General features: G+C 36.5%; 1 protein-coding gene across 2 annotated transcripts; it reads right to left on the reverse strand.

Annotated features, from left to right (window-relative positions):
- On the reverse strand, positions 1 to 4,239 carry LOC132056713 (pentatricopeptide repeat-containing protein At5g43790). 2 transcript variants are annotated; one of them, XM_059449025.1, is made up of 2 exons: positions 4,110 to 4,239; positions 1 to 2,030 (listed from the first exon to the last, which is right to left on the reverse strand). In XM_059449025.1, exon 2 carries the CDS (start codon positions 1,887 to 1,889, stop codon positions 78 to 80), a length of 1,812 nt encoding a protein of 603 aa, XP_059305008.1. In that variant the 5' UTR covers positions 1,890 to 2,030; positions 4,110 to 4,239; the 3' UTR covers positions 1 to 77. The 2 variants fall into 2 exon arrangements, with proteins under 2 accessions (XP_059305008.1, XP_059305016.1); XM_059449033.1 differs by lacking the exon at positions 4,110 to 4,239 and adding an exon at positions 3,962 to 4,067.
- Between the last annotated feature and the right edge of the window lie 16,404 nt (positions 4,240 to 20,643).

A 20,643-nucleotide genomic window follows, 5' to 3' on the forward strand; every position in this document is an offset into this window, starting at 1 on the left:
TATCGGAACAACGACACTGTTATAAAGAGGTTTGACTGTATATGTTGTTGCAAATGTAACATGTGTACAAGGAATTTCTACCAATAATCCAAACAAGAACAAGTTCCATTTCTAAAGTGATGAAACCTAGATCTATCTCTTACTATAATTACCCTCTCATAAATCATCGAAATAAGCTTAGTAGCTGTATGGCAGTCATTGCAAACCCTTAAGTTCTTTATAATTCTAATAGGGGCATCAGAATCAGAAGCAATAAGAGCATAAGCAATGGCTAACCTCTCACTATGGTATGAAAGGGCATCTTCCTTCTCTTCCTCTTCAATGTCAAACAAAACTTCTCTTGTTCCCGACTTATGACCGTGTTCTTGCAACCTTCTATGCATCTCATCTAATTTCACATATATCCATTTGGCTTCTGGATGAGTCTTATCGCCAATAAGGAACTCGTGCATGACACCATCGATATCGACAATGCTATTACCAGGAGCTTTGTCGATCCCCAGATCTTTCATCAACTTCCTTACATTTTTCACATCATCCCACCTGTTCAAGCTAGCGTACATATTCGATAGTAACACGTAGTTCCCACTGGTCTCTGGCTCTAGCTGTATCAATTGTTTCAGAGCTGATTCACCTACCTCTAAGTTACCATGAACTCTAGCAGCTCCAAGTAAGGACCTCCAAAGAACCGCATTTGGCTTCATAGGAATGGTCTGAACTATTTCCTGAGCCTCCTTTACTCGGCCTGCTCGACCGAATAGGTCCACTAAGGCCCCATAGTGCTCAAGCTTAGATTCAATGCCGTAATCCTCCTTCATAGACTCAAAAATTTTGCAGCCTTGATCCACCAACCCCACATTAGAGCAAGCACACAAAATAACTAGCATTGTTACATCGTCAGGAACCAAACCTTCTAAATCCACCATTTTCTTGAAAAGGTCAAGGGCTTCCAGACCAAGGCCATGAACTGCAAGTCCTCTAATCATGGCATTATAACAATAAGTGTCTCGTTCGAGCAATCGATCGAATACCTGCCGAGCAAAACCAAGACGCCCACAATTTGCATACACGGCAATTAATGCTGTGCCAACAAACCGATTGAGCTTAAGACCATTCCTAAGCACATAAGAATGAGCCCATATTCCTTGACTAAGTGCACCTAAATCAGCACAAGCACTAATCAATGCCACCAAAGTAACTTCATTGGGACAAGTCAAAGATTTCTGCATTTGACTAAACAAAAGCAAAACCTCTAACGACAAATTAGTGCTATCATAAGCATTATCAGGACTGGCTTCATACTGAACAGAAGTGTTATGGGCATAAGCTGTAAGTATGGAGTTCCAAGAAGCTAAATCTGGTTTAGTAATTTGATCAAAGAGGAATCTTGAAACACCCAATTCCCCGTACTTGGAGTAGAAATTAAGCAATGAGGCTTGAACAAAACGATCATAAGGTGGTTCGAGGAATTTCAAGACATGGGTGTGCAAGGCTCGGCCATGTTGAAGCCATGGTTGAGAACTACAAGCCTTAAAAAGAGAAGGGTAGGTGTAACTGTTCGGTATGAGAGTAGTTTGCGTGAGAATACGAGTGTAAAGAGCTAAGGCAAAGTGAGTTTGATCAACTTCTTTCCAAGCAAGTGACGATGAGATGAGGGTGTTGAAAAGGAAGATTGTTGGATTTGTTACTTGGTTGAAGATGCTTAAAGCATAGGAAATGGTGGAAGCTATGGTGGAGGATGAAATGAGAATGCGACTGAGAGGGTAAGTGTGGAGAATAAGCCCAGTTGTGATCATTTGAGCATGGACTTGCTTGAGGGTGGCTATGTTTTTGCATTGTTCTATGAGTTTGAAAATTGGGTGGGAAGATTTTGGGCTCAATGATTTCATATGATGTGCTCAAAGCTTTGCAAGACAAACAAAACCTCTCACAAGTCATTAGTGCAAAATGAGAGCTCTCCTTTTGATGGCGCACTGGCACAGGATTAATCAAACGGCAGAACTCAACACCAATTCTGATCATGCCCACATCTAAAAATCAAAAGATAACATCATTAGACTCAACATTTCAACATATATATGTTTAGCACATAGGTAAAGAAAAATCACACACCAGGTTAATATGGACAAGATTCCTTTTATATATATATATATATATATATATATATATATATATAAGGTGAGGTTTAAGATTCCTTTCCTTTTTAATCAGCTTAGTTACATATTGCTATATTTATCCCAATAACCGCGCCCAAGGGTGTGGCCTTGTAGTCACTGAAATTATGATGGGGTATGATAGACTAAGGTTCAAATTCCAGAGGCAAAAACTGTTAGGTGTTTTCTTATCATCTCCCTAAGTTTTGGTGGTGGTAGGTAGCGTGTACCTGGTGGATTAGCCGAGATACGGATAAGCTGACCTAGACACCATCGTTATTTAAAGAAAAAAAGTTTGTTCGAATAATCTGAACCACCCCACTTGGACTGTCATCATTTTCAGTTAGGATAGTCATCGTGTTCCATTTAAAATGAAACACACAGAAACATAAAGATCATTGAAATTTGATAAATAAACCAAGACACAAAACTCTCCATTAAAGACAAAAACAAATTTTCAAACAAATTGTTGTCTTTAGGACACTATAGATCAGGCAAATTATAGGGCAACACAGTGCAGTCTAGAGGGCCATATCAGGGAACAGATAGACGAGGCCACACCCCGCACTTAAACTCTTCTCTACTCTCTTAATGAGTGCAACTGGAATGGGAAGCTTTGAGTATACATTTCTATGTTAACTAGACTTTACTAGCTTTGAGTGCACTGGAACTTTACTGGCATTTAGCAGGACAACTGGCTTGAGCTTAAGAGTGAACAACATATTAGAATCTCAATATTCAAGCATCATCTCTTCTAACAAGACAATACTGCTAAGAGCAAGCACACAAATAACATCCAAAATGTTTTAAGTATTAAAATTAACGATAGGAGAACTATGGCCTTTCCCCATTTTCATGAACAACATGCAAGTAAATCTCGTCGTGCACCAAAATTAAAAGCATTGCCAACCTACCAGCACTAGCGCAATACACCCTCCAGTTCTAGTCAACTATTTGTGTGAAACAAGGTTAATTCTTTGTATGACAAATGAACATTCAGTCATTTAACACCTGAATCAGTCCTAGATGTACCCGTGATGTCAACTGATACGCACAGGAACAGCAACAGGAGTCGTTTGGTAGCTGTTACAGTTATGCAGGTATTAGTAATACAGGGATTAGTTATGAGAGAATCTATGTATTATTTTATGCAGTGCAAACTAAACACCGTATTAGGTGTGTTGAATTTTAAACCTAGCATAAGAATGCTACCAAACATGGTACTCCTTACTTATGCAGGATTTAATACATGCATAACTTAGCTCCTAACAAGCTACCAAACGATCCCTTTAATATAATGGGAAAATTTCACTTATAAACAATTTATGGGTCAAAATTACATATTCACAACCTATATTTTAAATTACAAACCTACAGCCCAACATTTCATGGCCCAACTTGAATATTCACCTTTATACAATAATATACAATTTTATACACCTACTGTAGACAATATATACACCTTGTATAAAAGTGTATAATAATGTATAAGACTAGTATACAATATTATACAACAATATATAACTTTATACATCTACTGTAGACAATGTATAAACCTTGTATAAAAGTGTATAATAATGTATAAGACTAGTAAAAAACTGAAGAGGAAAAAAATGGCTATGGCGGGTAATTAAAAAAAGATGGGCTAAAACGGGTAAATATTTTGCCATAATTGGCATACAGTGTAAAATTCCCTAATATAATTACGAGGTAGCGATTGATCCATACGTGTAACACCCGTTCAACAATGTTATATAGTGTGACTCGAATCAGTTCCAAGGGTATAGCTAAAACATTCTCAAACTTACACCTAACTAAAAGCACTTTGGAGTTGAATTCTCGGTGAAACATTTTATCAAACAGGTTGTGAGCATGAGTTGACAGTATTTGAGTAGAAGAAGCAATATTTGAGTAAACATCATCAACAAATTGGCGAAACTTGCCATAATATAATACCTGGAACCTGGTTCTTACCACCCTGGGTGTGAGATGGGGGTGTGTCATGGATGTGTGCACGGAGTGTTTTGTTTTGGGTTTGATGAGTGCAGGGGAGGGAGCGTTTCGTTTTAAAAGAAAATAACAATTTATGTCCATTTGGAGAAAGTATTTATTCGAAATGGTTCATATTTTAAATATTATCTGGAATGGCCCTTTTATGCATTTATATATACTTTTATACAAGATTGATACATTATCTACAGTAAATATATAATATTATATATCGTGTATATAAATATTATTGTAAAAAAAAAAAGAGGCTATGTAGATAATAAAAAATATGACTACCTCGACGTAATATTTTATGTGGAGTGTATTTTATTGAAGTTATCCCTAGTTTTAAACCTTACTGCTTGAGGTACTTAAATTAAGGTAGCGTTTGACCATAGATGTTTTATCAAATTTTAAAAAATTTAAATTAAGCTAGCTTTGGCCATAGATTTTGGATCAGATTTTAAAAATCTTTCTTCAAGTTTTTGGGATTTCCACTCGCAAAATTTCAATTTTTTTTTTTTCAAATAAAAATGCATGGTTAAACACAACTTCAAGTTGCAAAAATTACAACTTCAAAATTCAAATTTTCAAATTTCAACTTCAAAATCTATGGCCAGACGGAACCTATCTTCCTCCTTGATGTCTTGGTTGAGAGGGAGAAAAGAAAACTCAAGAAAGGAGAATTATTGATATAGAAAATAAAATTGAATAACTTAAGAATGAAGCTTAGAATTTTAAGTAAAGAGTTGGGGCAAATTTACAAAGACCAAGACGCATACTGGAAATAAAAATTTAGAGCTTTATGGCTTCAAGAGGGTATAAGAATGGATTTTTTTTTTTCACATGAAAACTATCTAGGGACGCAACGTAAACCGCTCTCGCGGCCTGCACTAAAATAGTGCTTTATCCCTAGATGTCTGGTCAACTGCTGCGCCTCAACGCATGGCCAAGGGATTAATAACGAGATTTCAAATCAATTTATTGGTCTTATGGTATATCTCAGTATAGAGGATGAGACCAAAGAACTGTATTTATTTATAAACTCTCCTGGGGGCTGGGTAATACCTGAGATCGCTATTTATGATACTATGCAATTTGTGCGACCAGATGTCCATACAGTATGCACGGGAACTGCCATTGTAACTCTTCTCGGGGAATGTTTTTTTTTTTTCTTTTTTTTCACATGAAAACTATCTAGAGAAGCAATGTAATGCATAAAAGGGTTTCACTTGGCTAATGGAAATTAGGTGTCGGAACAAGGTGATATTATTAGAGAAGTAGAATTTTTTATGCAAATTTATTCACTACTTCTAGGCCGACAAATCTTGATCCCATTTTGAATTTAATTCCTTCCTTAGTTGTTGATTCCATAAACAGAAGTCTCATTAGCGAGGTGATTGATGAGGAAAAATGCGGTCTTTGACATGTATCCCGTAAAAGTTCCAGGAATAGATGAAACAACACCTTTCTTTTTCAAATTATTAAAATACATCTCCACTGATATTATTGTTGGTGTTAAAAACTTCTTTCGTTCGGGATATCTCTTATCCTCATGAAATCAAACTCTCATTACTTTAATTCCGAAAGTGAAAGAATTCTAGTATTGCTGGTCAGTTCAGATCTATTAGTGTATATTCTACGGTGTATAAGATCAATACTGAGATTATTGTAGCAAGCATGAAAAAGTATTTGCCTAGTATTATTTCTCCTAATCAATATGCCTTTGTAGATAGCAGGCAAATTGTTGATAATATTGTCTTAGCACATAAACATATTCATATGTCAAAAAACAATAGGAGAGGAAACAATAAAGATATGGCCTTGAAGTTGAATATGACAAAAGCTTATGATAGAGTGTAATAGATATATGTTTAAAAGTTACTTTTGTAAATGGGTTTTCATAATATTTTTGTTAGTAGCATTATGCAATGTATTACGACCCTTAATTAAAGGAAGTTGTGGAATAAACAACAACAACCACCATATTAGGATAACTATGATCAACTAGTGGATTCTCAAAACTAACAACAAAGTTCAAGAAATGATACTTCAATGCCTGCCAAGCATATTATGTTGGGAATTATGGAAACAAAGATGCAGCAGCAGATTTGATGAAGTCAGCTACCTACCCAGAAAGATCATCCAAAATGTTATATACACTTGGTGAAACTGCTCATCCAGATCCAGTTCCCCACCATCCAAATTTAAGCACCTTGGCACCAATACTACTCTACTATTGAGAAGCTGAAGCCCAAGCTTAACATCAAAAGTGTTATATGGACCGAGCCAGAACATCACACATACATGCTTAACACTGATGGATGTTGTAAAGGCAATCCAGGTAGTGGAGGAGGTGGAGGCATCTTGAGAAAACCAAGGAAGTATGATAGTGGCATATGCTGAGTACTCTGGTAAGAGCAGAAATAATCTTGCGGAATCCAAAGCCATCCTGAAAGGATTACAATGGTTTGTTTCAAATAACTATCGATAGCTAATCATTGAATCAAACTCTCAAATGATTATAGGGATGATCAACGGTGTCATTGAAATACCATGGAAGATAAAAGATCTGATTCAGGAGATCAACAAAGTCAAGGATCATGGCAACTATATTTTTGTTCATTGCTATAGAGAAGCTAACTATTTTGCTGACTATATGGCCAATCTCAGAGAAGAATCCAAAAATGAAGCTTTCTCTATGGAAACTCTAGCACCACCAAACAGAGCTAAAGCTATCTTGAGGAATGATCTCAATAAAGTCCCGGCTTTCAGAATCAAGCCTTATGCCAAGGACTTCACTTTTGCTTAGGAACTGGAATTTGTACATGATGTCCTTTCTAGTTCTTTATATTAGCATTTCTGCTACTACCTTAGCTCTAGAGAATCTCTCCAATTTTAGCTTAGGACTTGGAAATGTCTCTAAGACATTGGAAGGGATCATTTTGTACATTGATGAATTATTCATCCTCCATGTAACTCATAAGAGGATTAGGAATTTATCCCACCTCTTCATTCTTTTTTCTCGATGAAATGAAAAGGATGGGGATAACCTAACCAAAACCCCACTATGGTGGTTGACAAAAAATAAAATAAAATCTAAATGGTTAAATTATTGGGTTTGTTAAGCCTAGCAGGGATTTAAGACAAGGTGACCCTTTGTTAATATTGATATCCAATTTTGCTCTCCACATTTTAAGTTAATTTGGCCTAGGCTTAGGATTATTAGAGAATTGAGTTTAGTGACTTACCTCTCCATGGATCAGTTCGTTGGCGCCTATGAAAGCTAATGAGCTTGAGGGAAGTGTGATACTATAAGAAAAGGAAGAAGCAATATAACAGCAACCTAGAATAAGAAATGAAAAGAAAGCTTTAACCAAAAGCTAAGCTACAATTAGATTAGCATAAATGATAAATTGATAATGCAAAGAGGACATAGCATAAATATATATAGCCTCGGTGTCCTTTTGGAACCACTGGAAAAGGCTTAAAATTATACTATCCCAACAGACTCGATAAGCATCAAAAGTGTCCAATAACATAACTCAGTAATGTGTAATTATTAGAACTACAACTTAAAACACAGAAGGACTTGACTGAATTAATAAAACTAGTAAGGTTCCCTTCTTAACCTAACGACCTTAACGGCTAGGAGCAACTCTAGTAGCTTCAGGTACATCCTTCTAATGCTTATTTCTTCATTCTTGTATAATTTTTCTTTCCTTAAAGAAATCCTAGAAACCTCAATTTGATAGATGCTCCCATGTTGAATCTTCCTTTGACATCTGCTTCCACTGGATCAAAACTTATGGCACTGCCTTGTTACCTCCTTTTATCATTCTCCTTTCTAAGACTTCTTGTAGCTGCACACAATGAGGACCGATAATGTTAATTATAGGAGGATGGTTACAATTGGAGCTAAAATGAAGAGTGATGTGAGGAAGTAAGGCTAGCATACAGGCAACGGGACCAATTTTCTGTAGGATCTTGGAGGGGCCATCGTATTTGGCTGAAAGTTTAGAAAATGAATAAGGAGAGGAGTGATCTGTCTATATGCCTGGATTTTTAGGTAATCCCAATCCCCCTTTTTGAATTTCCCATATGTTCTGTGCTTGTTAGTTAAAGAAGTCATTCTTTGTTGTACTCTAGTAATGTGGAACTTAAGTAGTTGCACCTTAAATTTTCTAGCGATTATTCTCCTATCCACCTCCTCTTCTGCTACATCACCAGGAATGTAAGGAATATGGATGGAGGGAGGTTGACCATAGAGAGTTTTATAGGGAGTTGACTGAATAGTTGAGTGGAATGTGGTAATGTAACAAAATTTTGCTAATGCCAAGAAACTAGCCCAATCTTCTTGACTATCAAAACAAAAACATCTAAGATAATACAATCTTGTTCAACACTTCAGTTTGCCCATTTGTTTGCGAATGATATATAGTTGAAGTACTCTGGGTGACACCTTTCATAACAAAATATTCATGCCATACTTTGCATGAAAACTAGATTTCTATCACTGATAGTGTTTGGCATCCATTGAAGCTTCCATATTTGATCCAAGAATAACTGTGCCATAGATAAAGTAGTATAAGGGTGGCTCTGAGCCAAAAAATGTCCATATTTTGTAAGCCTGTCCACAACTAGTAAGATAGTATTTTTTTTTTCCATTAGACTTTTGTAGACCCTCTATGAAGTTCCTGCTGATGCTCGACCATGCAAAATCAGGCACTTTCAGAGGTTGAATTAATTCAGGATAAGCAAAAATTTTATATTTACTTCTCGGATAAACAACACATTAACTTACATATTAAGTCACATCTTCCTTTATCCCCTTTGTAAAAGAATAATCTTGACAATTTCTTGTAAGTATTCTCCACCCCTGGGTGACCCTCAATAGGATTATCATGCCATATCTGGATGATCTCCTATCTCAGATTGGAATCACTTCCCACCACCAACTTTCCTTTTCTCCTTAACTATTGATTATAAATGAGTATCCATAATTGCATTGATCATGTGATTGAACCTTAGTTGTAATGGATTGAATCTCAGGATCATTATCCTAACTTCCCTTGATCTTCTCAAACAAATCAGCTACTGAAGTAGCGATCATAATTATAGCCAATTCACTGACAGACATCCTTGATAGAGAATCTGCTGCCTTATTTACTATACATTTCTTGTATTCAATGACAAAATCAAATTGCATTAGTTTAACTATACATTTCATCTAGGATCTAGTATGTAACTTCTTCTCTAACAAAAATTTGAGAGCTTTCTGATCGACAAGAGCCAACAGCTCCTTATCATAACCTGATAAACTCTGATGCCTGCTAGATAACCCTTTACTGAAGTATGCAATTGGATGGCCCTCTTGCATTAGTGCATCTCTTATGCTATAATCACATGCATATGTTTTCAGTACAAGAAATGCTGAGTTATTTAGGGAAGCCAAAACAAGAGCTGAAACAAGTGTTGCCTTTAGTTTCTCAATAGCAGTTGTTGTCTTGTCACTCCATACAAATCCATATTTCTAAAGTAAATCAGTCAGAGGTTTACTGATTCTCCATAGTGCCTGATAAATCTTCTATAATGACCTGATAGACCAAGAAATTCCCTCAATTCCTTCACTATCTTAGGCATAAGCCAAAATTGAACTACTGCAATTTTCTTAGGATCAGTGGTAACTCCTTTTGTAGAGATAACATGTCAATCCATACTCAACTTGAGTGGCCCTAAATGAATATTTGGATTGTTTAGCATATATATTGTGTTTCACCAATAGTTCAAAGATAGTCTCAATATGAACCAAGTGTTCAGATAAGCTCTTATTGAACACTAAGATTGTAACGACCCTTTTGGTTGTTATAGAGTTTTGACCCTTTTAACCTTGTTGACCCTTCCGCAGAGTCCCATTAGTACGATCTATGACTTAGTGAAGTCACTGGGTTGGTTCCCGCAAGGTTCGAGTGTAAATAGAGTCATTGATGGAGAAACTAGTTAAGTTGACGAGTTAGAGTTGACCACGGTCAACTCCAGGTTAGGATTTTGAAAGTTTCTACGAGTTAGTATGATGATTTTGAACTTGTCCACAATTTTGATGAGGTTCCGAAGAGTTTCAGATGGGTTTGAGTTTTGTCGCGCTCGTATTCGATGTTTTCGCCGTAGGTCTTTGGATAGAAAAGAGTCCATATTGATCAAACGGACTTTGTTTTGTGTGAGGTTTGAACCACTAGACCCGTATCATAATTATGAAGCTATAGCAAAAAGAATCATCGCGTTTCACTTCCGTATGAGGGAGTTATGCCCTTTTTCGTTTGGGCTGTTCCAGGAGGTCCGTGACGAGTTTTTGGCGTATATATATTTTTATTCGTACTCTGTCAACTAATAGTATAGAAAGTTGTCGAACCCACAGAGATTGGTTTATCTATTCTACAGACTTTTCTTGTTTTAATTACTATTTGAGACAATCAGATAGAGTTGAGTTGTGAGTTAATTAACTAAAAATACACAAATAGAGCGATGGAGATATATTTTTGTTTTTCACAAATATAATAAAAGGTGTTGGGATCCTGACTTCACTTGATATTTCTATTATAAAGTAAATTCTTTAATCTTCAATTTCTATTTCTCATAAATGTATAAATGCCTCTCACGATTACATTTATATATTATTGCTTAAGTTGAAGAATTAATAGCACTCCTCTCGGTTATACAAATTAATTATCAAAATAGTAATATTAAAGCACCGTAAAATGTCACGCCCCGAACCTGGGCCTGGACGTAACACGACACCCGGTGCTCGACCGCATGTGACCGAGTGAACCAACTAGGCCGGTCGAATCAACATGTGATATCAAAAACATAATCGAATGTGGAAACAACTAAACACATGCCGATATACTAAAGGTCCGATCGAAATCATAATGCGGAAATACTTAGACAATCTGAAATATCTGAACGTAGCCAACATGGCTTAAACCAAAACAACTGAACAACTGCCAACAAGACTAACATAATAAATATCTGACTGTCTGAACTGTTCTATGAAGCCTCTAAGAATACTGAATAATAGTGCTGTCTATAAACTGAAATAACTAGATAGCTGACAAGGCCCCGAAGGAATTTGGGGCTCACCAGTAGCTGATACGTGCACTCCTAAAGAGCTGAGTCATCAACCTGTATATCGCGATGCAGGCCCCAAGCAATAAAAGGGACATCAGCACATTTGAATTGTACTGGTATGTAAAGCAATTGAAGCAATAAAATACTGGAACAGAAACTGAACTAAACAGGAAAGCAAGAAGCTGAAGTACTCACTACTAAAAAACTGCCAAAAATCGACGGACAAAAAATCGACGCACTGCATCGGTTTAAAAAACCGATGGAAAACCGACTCCCTGCGTCGGTTTTTTACATTTCTAATTTTTTTTAATTATTTTAATTAGAAAACCGAAGGACGACATCGGTTTTTTTGGCAGAATTTTGAAAATATATATCCGCAAAAAAAAATTGACGTCCCACGTCGGTTTTATTAAAAAAAATAAATAATAATTAATATAAAATCGATGGACGACGTCGGTTTTATTTTTAAAAATATTTTAAATAATATGCAATTCAATTTGTTTTTAAAAAAAATAATAAACAATTTTTTTTAGGAAACCGACGGACAGGGTCGGTTTCCTTTTTTTTTTTTTTTTTTTTTTTTTAAAATTTGGGTCAAATCTGATCAAACGTGCGGGAAAAACCGACGGACAGGGTCGGTTTTGTCCGTCGATTTTTCTTTAAAAACATTCCAGACGGGTTTTCATACCCATTTCTTCTCCTCTTCCCAATTAAACTCCCATTCCCCTCAAACCCTAGCTACCCGCCACCCATTTCCCCGCCGCCCCCGCGCGCCCCGCGTGTTCCCGTCCCCACCAACCCCGTGCCCGTTTTGAAGTTAATTAATTGAGGTTAGTTTCTCTTAAATTAGGGCTTTTAAAATTCTTTCAATTTTAGTTCTATTTGTAGATTTTAGGCCTAATGCTAATCTATTTAGCTTTGTTAAACATCATTTGCAATGTTATTAATGTTGAATTTGTGAAAAAAAATATAAACTTTATTTGACTAGTTTAGTTGTCATTTTTTTTTTTTTTTGGCTTGAGATTGTGCTATATTTCATGTTCTTTGTCAATGTAATTGTGTTAGCTTAGTTATCATTCTTTGTAGTATTATTGATATTGAATATGTGCACAAATGTATACTTCAATTATTTGACTAGTTTTTTTTTTTTGTTGGATTGTGCTTTTTGTTAGAATTCCATAAGTTATTAGAATTGTTATTGATCATTCCAAATTAGAATTGGTTGAGATTGTGCTTTTCAAAGTTAGAATTGTTAAGTTATAGTATTTCTATAACCTCAATACTAAAATGTAGATTTTATTTCTCTAGATTTACTTTTCAATTTTTAGAATTGGTTGGAATTGTGCTTTTCAAAGTTAGAATTATTAAGTTATAATATTTCTATAACCTCAAAACTAAAATGTAGACTTTATTTGACTAGATTTACTTTTCAATTTTTAGAATTAAAGTTAGAATCCATAAGTTATTAAAGTTAGAATTGTTATTGAGAATTCAAAGTTAGAATTGGTTGGGATTGTGCTTTTCAAAACTATATTAAAGTTAGAATTTATAAATTATTAAAGTTAAAATTGTTATTGAGAATTCAAAGTTACAAGTGGTTGGGATTGTGTTTCCTTAAGTTATATTTTAAGTTAGAATTCTTAAGTTATAATATATTTCTATAACCTCAATAATTTGTGGGTATATTTTTGTAGATGGATCGTATGTGGATGTATAATATGAATAATAGTAATCGTGGGTGTACATGATGAATTTGTTGAAGGTGTTGATGGGTTTATCACACATGCAATGACACTTCACTCTTTTCAAAATGAAGGGGTAATTAGGTGTCCTTGTTCTCATTGCCGGTGTATGAAGTATTTGAAACCGGAAGCGGTTAGGGTTCATTTATATAGTTGTGGGTTTAAGCGTAAATATTATGTTTGACCGATCATGGAGAGACTTGATGGGGTCAATGGTATATTTTACAATATCGTTGTCGGTGAAAGTAGTGTGTCGCCGTAATATAGTCATGTCCAATATGATAGAGTTAATGATATGGTTAATGATGCTTTTGGCATACGGTGTGGGTTTGAACTCGAAAGCAAAATTTTGAGGAACCTCCTAATGAAGAAGCAATGCGCTTCTATCAAGAATTAGAAGAGGCTAGTCGTCCACTTTGGGTAGGGAGTTAGCATTCTAAGTTGTCTGTTGCAGTTAGAATGATTAACATCAAATCATATTGGACTGTTGCTGAAGCTTCTATGGACTCAATGATTAAGCTTGTGGGGGAACTAGTTAGTCCGAGATTCGACATACCTAAGAGTTACTATGAAGCAAAGAGATTGGTTTCCAAATTAGGATTGTCGTATGATAGAATTCATTGTTTTCTAAACGGTTGTATGTTGTTCTATAAGCAAGATGCCGATTTAAAAGAATGTCAATTATGTGGACATGCGCGTTATAAGCGACACCTAGTGCGGGAAGATGGTTCCAATTAAGGCGATGCATTATTTACCTATTATACCTAGGTTAAAGAGGTTGTTTGCATCGCCGAGTTCTGCTCCTCACATGAGATGGCACAGCGAAAATAGAAGGTCACCTGGTGTTATATGTCATCCATCGGATGGAGAAGCGTGGAAACATTTTGATAGAACTTATCCTGATTTTGCTAGTGAACCAAGAAACATTCGTTTGGGTTTGTGTGCGGATGGTTTCACACCATACTGCTTTCGGCTGCACCCTATTCTTGTTGGCCTGTATTTCTTACTCCATATAATCTACCGCCTGAGATGTGTATGACAAGTCCCATATATTCCTAAATTGTGTTATCCCCGGTCCTTGTAATCCAAAAGTTTTGATTGATGTCTATCTACAACCTTTGATTGATGAGTTAAAACAATTGTGGTGTGAAGGTGTAGTGACATATGATATATCAACTAAGAGCAATTTCAATATGCGTGCTTCTTTGATGTGGACTATTAACGATTTTCCTGCGTATGAGATGTTGTCTGGTTGGATGACTGCTAGAAAGCTTGCTTGTCCTCATTGCATGGAAACTAGTAAAGCTTTCACTTTAAAACATGGCCACAAAAATTCATGGTTTGATTGTCATCGTCAATTCTTGCCTATGGATCACCAATTCAGGAAAATGAAACAAGCATTTAGAACTAGTTTGGATTTAATAATGGACTTATGTTAAAACTAGTTAATGGTACTTTTGGTTGGACATTTAAATATTTCTGAACTTTGAAGGTCTATTTAGATCGTATTTTATGTGTTTAGATAGTGTTTGATGTGTTTTATTATTACTTAGGTGATTTTATGTGTTGTAGCTCTTTTTAATTGATTTGGAGCATTTTAATGCTAGTTTTGAGCAAATTTTTGGTACTGGTTTCAGGCAGTGTGGTCGTTAAAAATGCATGAATTGCATGCGGTGAAATTTTCCAGAAAACCGACGAAAAACCGACGCAGTCCGTCGGTTTTCTAGAAATTAATTTTAAATTTTTTTCAGAAAACCGACGGAAAACCGACTCAATCCGTCGGTTTTCTGGAAATTAATTCTTAAATTTTATGAAAAAACCGACGCACTGTGTCGGTTTTTTCAAAAAATATATATTATTTTTATATAAGATCAAAAATCAGAAATTAAAAAAAGTGACTCAGTCCGTCGGTTTTTTTAATTTTTTTTATTTTTAAAATTATTGGATAAAACCCGACGGACCACGTAACCGACGCAGTCAGTCGGAAAAAACCGACGTGGTCCATCGGTTTCCAAAAAGTGAGGCTATGAAAATCGACGGACCGTAAAAGGTCGGTTTCCCGTCGGTTTCATTAAAAAAACTGACGCGATCCGTCGGTTTTCGTCGTCGGTTTTTCCCCTTTTTTTAGGAGTGACTCCCTGTTCTGGATGAATAATCACCTGTAAAACTGTAAATATAACTATGGCCTAGGGCCCAAATAATGTGCACAAAAATTGTGGCCTCAGGCCCAAGCAATACGTATACATAAACTGTGGCCTAGGGCCCAAAAATACAGATACTGTGTGTGTTCAACATTAACAATTTACAAGTCCGAGCCTGGCTATAGCCGATAGCATGATAATCGTTTTCGAATATGGGACTCATGCAAATAATCGGTTATGGCACCGACCGAGACTCATGTGATAACAATGCATAAGTCTATAAAGATTACGTGCTGAGTTCATGATGTTCAAAGTGACAACCATGAACGAATTCTGTAACTATAACCCTAGAAGATAACAGTTCTATATCATATCATGAAACTAGGGCTAAACTACATTCTGAGTCAAATTACTGACAAGTATGAAGAATGAGGCGTAGGGAGAATCATGAATATTCCCTAACGTAGATAGTTAGCCTCACATACCTTAATTCCAGCCTTTGAGAGTAATACAATGTTCATCGACCCTTTCAACTTTGATCTATATCAATACAAGTCAAAGGGATTCTATATTAGCAATAATATCCATGCTTTGGTCATCTAAGCATTTTATCAAACACTTAGCTGGCATAAAGCTCTACAATCTCCATTAATGGTGTTTCTTCACCCAATTCCCATTCTATTACTTCTAAGTGATTCTACAATCTCAATTAGGTGTAATTAACATCATTCTCCATCACCCATATGATTATAACAATCTCAAGTCAACAATCCAAAACCCTACTATAGTTCGTGTAATTCTCTTTACTAAACCCATTTACTATTCTCTCAAGAACTCATCAATTCACTATATGAATGATTAGAGTGTAGAAGCATTACCTTTTTGACGTTCAATCCTCTTGAATTCGAGTTCTAGGGTTTCCACGCACAATAATAATGTTTCACTCACAACTCTATTGATTAGAAGGGTTTACTCAAGTTAGAAAGAGATTTGGGACTTGAATTCAACCTAGAATCATGATAAAACTTACCTTGGAGGGTTCTTGAGGCTTGTGACTTGTTCCCTCTGACTTTAGGGTAATTTTTCGTGACTAGAGATGTTAGGAAAATAAACCCCAAGCTTAAATATAACTTAAAACGCGAAATCCCGACTTTTGACTCGAAACCCGACCTATTATGCGATGGGCCCGCGATGCACATGCAGTGCACGACTCCCCTACAGGTCAATATTCAGAGAGGGGGTTTTTGTACGATTGGTACGCGACGCGGGGACAGCGCACGCGCCCGCACGCGCCCTCACAACGGACCTGTGTTGGTTCTGCACAGTGTTCGGTAAAATGGACATAACTTCTTGTACAGAGCTCTGTTTGGGCTCCAAAATATACCGTTGGAAAGATATTTCAAAGGGATACAACTTTCATGTTTTATGTTTCCTCAATTTCCCAACGAATTTTCACGAAATTTGACTGGAAGGCAGACGTATCGAAAACTTAGCCGATTCTATAGAATTTTAAGTGCCTTACTATTAGCCATATTGAGATGATCATATCTCCTTGCTCCGATCTCTGATTGGCCTCGTCCTTATATTGTTAGAAAGGTATTTCTATGTACTACAACTTTCATTAAGGGTACTTTCCCAAATTCCCAACTAATCAAGGAGTTATAGCTGCCCGAAGTAGGCCTATCAATCATTTTCGCAAAACGTTCAAACCTTCAGTTTTTCCACTAAAACTCTAATGACATGAGTCTAACCTTAGTTCTAAGATACAGGGTGTAACAAGAAATATATGCTTGAACTGAAACATGCTCTTTATAGTAAGTCTCTTTCGGTTACCTTACTTGCTATAACTAATCAATACACTATCCGCCTCTCTCGATTACAAATAAGTGTAAAATTAATTATGACATAAAAGAGATAGATGTCACTAAATAAATGTTAACACCTATCAATACGACAATTAACTATGTTACTTCTTCCGCCTCTCTCGATTATAGAGTTAGTAACAAATTAATTGGTAGTATAAATTAGATAAACGTTAACAAATAAAATAACATCTAGCTGTAAAGCATATAAGAGCTAAATAGAAAGCTTCCGCTCAAACATGTGAAATTGAGGAATTATATTATCTACTATTATATAGAAATATCAAGGTCCGTCATTCTCCCAACACAAAAGAAAGTTACTCCATATTGGAGTTAATACAACCAACGGAAATATTGATGTCTATTAAATAAGAAAATAGAAGAAATATTCAAGAAGAATAATTCCGCTATTTAATTAAAAGCAGGAACTAAAATAATTTCCAACACTAATTAATCAAAGAAATTTTTAGAAGAATAAGCTCAAGAATGGAGAAAAGGAGCAAAAGACTCTTTACAAAATATTGTTGCTTTCCCTCCTACACGTCTCTCCACAGCATCTCATTGGTCATTATTTATAGAGTCTTGGCATGGCAAACTTGTAAATAACCTTCTCCTTTTGGTATGTTGAAAATTGCGATGCATTTGGTGTAGCAGTGTCTTTCCCTTAGTTTGGCAAGTTGCCCACTTGTGTCATTTGTTTACTTAGCTTAGTCATATAGTTTCTTTTAATGCATATGTCTTTTTGAGTTTACATCACCAATTGAAAATGCCGTGCAATTTCTTTCTTCACTTCTGCAATATATGTATCATTCTTTGTAAAATAAGAACTTGAATCTCTTTTGCCACATATCTCTTTCGTCGATGAGTTATTGATTTTCTTATTATATCATGGCATTTTCTGCAAAATAAAAGAAAAATATTAATATTAACATTTAATAGCAACTAAATTTATATATGGTAGCTTTTTTCTCATCAAATTTCCCCATACTTAAATATTTACTCGTCCTTGATATTTGGCACAAATATCTAGATTTAGTGTCATTTGCACTTCACTTCTTAGCACTTTAATCGTAGTTTTTAATGCAAATTGTTGTATAAGATCTTATGTTGGTATGCTTGTATGAATAGGTACAACAGGGACCGCGGAGGGTATTTTGAGCAGTTTTTGATTGAATCCGAGGCAGTGCATGTTGGTTGAACATGGGAAGGAAGTTCCAGCACTTGGAGGCAGAATCCGACCACTGAAGGATCTCATGCACAGCCAGCGCACAAAAACCCCATCTCTGAATCTCAGACAGGCCATGCATTGGCCATGCGCCGCACAAGCAGCACATAGAGGAGATCATGCGCCGGCCATGCGCCGCACAGCCAGCGCACAAGCGGCGTCAGTTGTCCTACTTGGATCGGGATTGGGCCAAATTATCCTATATTTACCCTAGCGTATAAATAGTCATTTTTAAAATTAGAAAGGCGGCTTGGACGAATTTGGAGACTTGGGAAACTCTTTCTAGGTTTTATTCCTTTTCTATTATTTTTCTTTACACTGAAACCCTATGTTAATCATGAATTCTTGTTCTCATTCTCGAATCATGTGTAACTAAACACCGTAATTCTGGGGTTGTGGCGTAGCCATGAATATTGACGTTTGACAAGTATTTCAATCTTAGTAGCTTGTTCGTATGCAATTGCCTCTTTACTTCTGTGCTTAATTGCTTGATTGTCCGCGCAAAAGCTTGAGTTCTAATTACTAATTGATACCCGCGCTTGGGAAAGACGTTGTCAATATGTAGAAGAAGTAACGAGATTGTGATCTGAATATCCCTATAGTTGGGCTAGGATTTGTGACTAGGATAGGAATATACTTAGTTACCGCAATCAATTTCATGCCGTGCTCTTATTGCATTCTTGATAGGTCAATACCATAGGAATATAGGAGGCGAGTTATCTTGAATCGGCGAGTAGTGGTTCGGGAGAACACTACAAGATTAATAATCCTCGTTAATTGACAATTGTGAACGAAGTTGCTAAGGCGAGATACTTGAATGACTCAATAGGATTGGTCAACGGATTTCACGACCCGGAATACTTCTCAAATCTTGATAAAAGCAAAGATTCAAATACGTTCTTAGCATAAATTCTGGTTACATTGTTAGTTATTTTTATTTCAGCATTAGTTTACAAAACAACTAAAGCTTTTATTCTTTACTTGCATAAGTAGTAGCAATAGTTTATTTTCGTGAAAGTATTGGCCATAAGTCTCTGTGGGTTCAACATCCGATTTTATATAATCACTATATTACTTGTACGACCACGTACACTTGCGTGTGCATTTGGACGCAACAAGTTTTTGGCGCCGTTGTCGGGGACTTAGAAGTCAATTATTTTTTGCCATAATAAATTGTATTGCTATACTTATCCAAGTATTAACGTCTTGATCTTAGCTGCTACTTGATTGTAGGTACTTTGCTCGAATGCGAAGGACTACAAGTCAAAACAATCTTGAGGAATTTGATCCTGAGCCTGAACGTACTTTCAATCGGCGAGAGAGATTTGAATTTATTGCAAGAACCCGCAGTCGTCGCGCAGTTACTCCGTGGTCATGGCCAATAATCCACTAGCGAAAATGAGAGAAGTTGCAGTGCCTCGTGTGGCAGATGTCACTTCAAGCATTATCAAGCCCACCATCGAAAGGCACTTTGAGCTGAAGCATCCTATGATTGACCTACTTCACTCTAGTGGGTAATTCACGGGAATTTCACACGAGGATCCTCGCCGTCACATCCATACTTTTCTCGTAGATTATCGATACTTTTGCCATCGGGATGGTCACTAAAGAATATGTGCGGCTTACACTGTTCCCCTTCTCTCTATTGGGGAATGTAAGTAACTGGTTATTAGCAGAGCCAGACAATTCTATCACTACGTGGGATGACTTGGCGACGAAACTCTTGACAATGTTCTTTCCACCAGCAAAGACCGCTCGCTCCGAAGGGAGATCATGTCATTCAGTGTAAAAATGGAGAAAATTTGTATCAAGTCCGGGAAAGGTTTAAGGGTCTTCTCAGAGATTGTCCACACCACCATCAGACGAATGAAGTTCTGGCACACACATTTATTAAGAGTCTGGATGCCCAACATAAGTCATCACTAGACACCGCCGCAGAGGGCGGGTGCTTGATCTAAGCTATGAAGAACTATTCACACTATTGAACAAAGTTTACTTAGAGCACTCCGCATCGGGAGATGATGATGCAAGGCTCAAAGGAGGAAAGCACCGGTATCTTTGAAGTAGATAATTTTACAACATTATCAGCACAGATTGATGCTATGTGCACTGAAATCAAGAAGTTAACTGCTGCGCAAGCTCCATCATAGGTGCATGGAGTGCAACAAGCCATCGTTTTTTGTGAAGTCCAGAGAAGGTCACACAATGTTGATGAATGCCCTGCAAATCCCGCATCCATATACTTTGTGGGTAATGAAAGCAAGGGGCAAGGAAACAACAATCAATAACAGGAATTCCTACAACCCAAATTGGAGGAATCACCCGAATTTCAGGTAGAGTGACAACCCAGGTAATCATAAACAGAACTATCAGCCACCATCTGCTTCTCAGGCACCTATGAACAGT

The sequence above is a fragment of the Lycium ferocissimum genome, chromosome 1, assembly GCF_029784015.1.
Source record: "Lycium ferocissimum isolate CSIRO_LF1 chromosome 1, AGI_CSIRO_Lferr_CH_V1, whole genome shotgun sequence".
Lineage (NCBI taxonomy): Eukaryota > Viridiplantae > Streptophyta > Magnoliopsida > Solanales > Solanaceae > Lycium > Lycium ferocissimum.

Coding starts and splice junctions, on each gene's coding strand:
- LOC132056713 (XM_059449025.1), bottom strand. CDS start 1,889: ATGAAATCATTGAGCCCAAAATCTTCCCACCCAATTTTCAAACTCATA.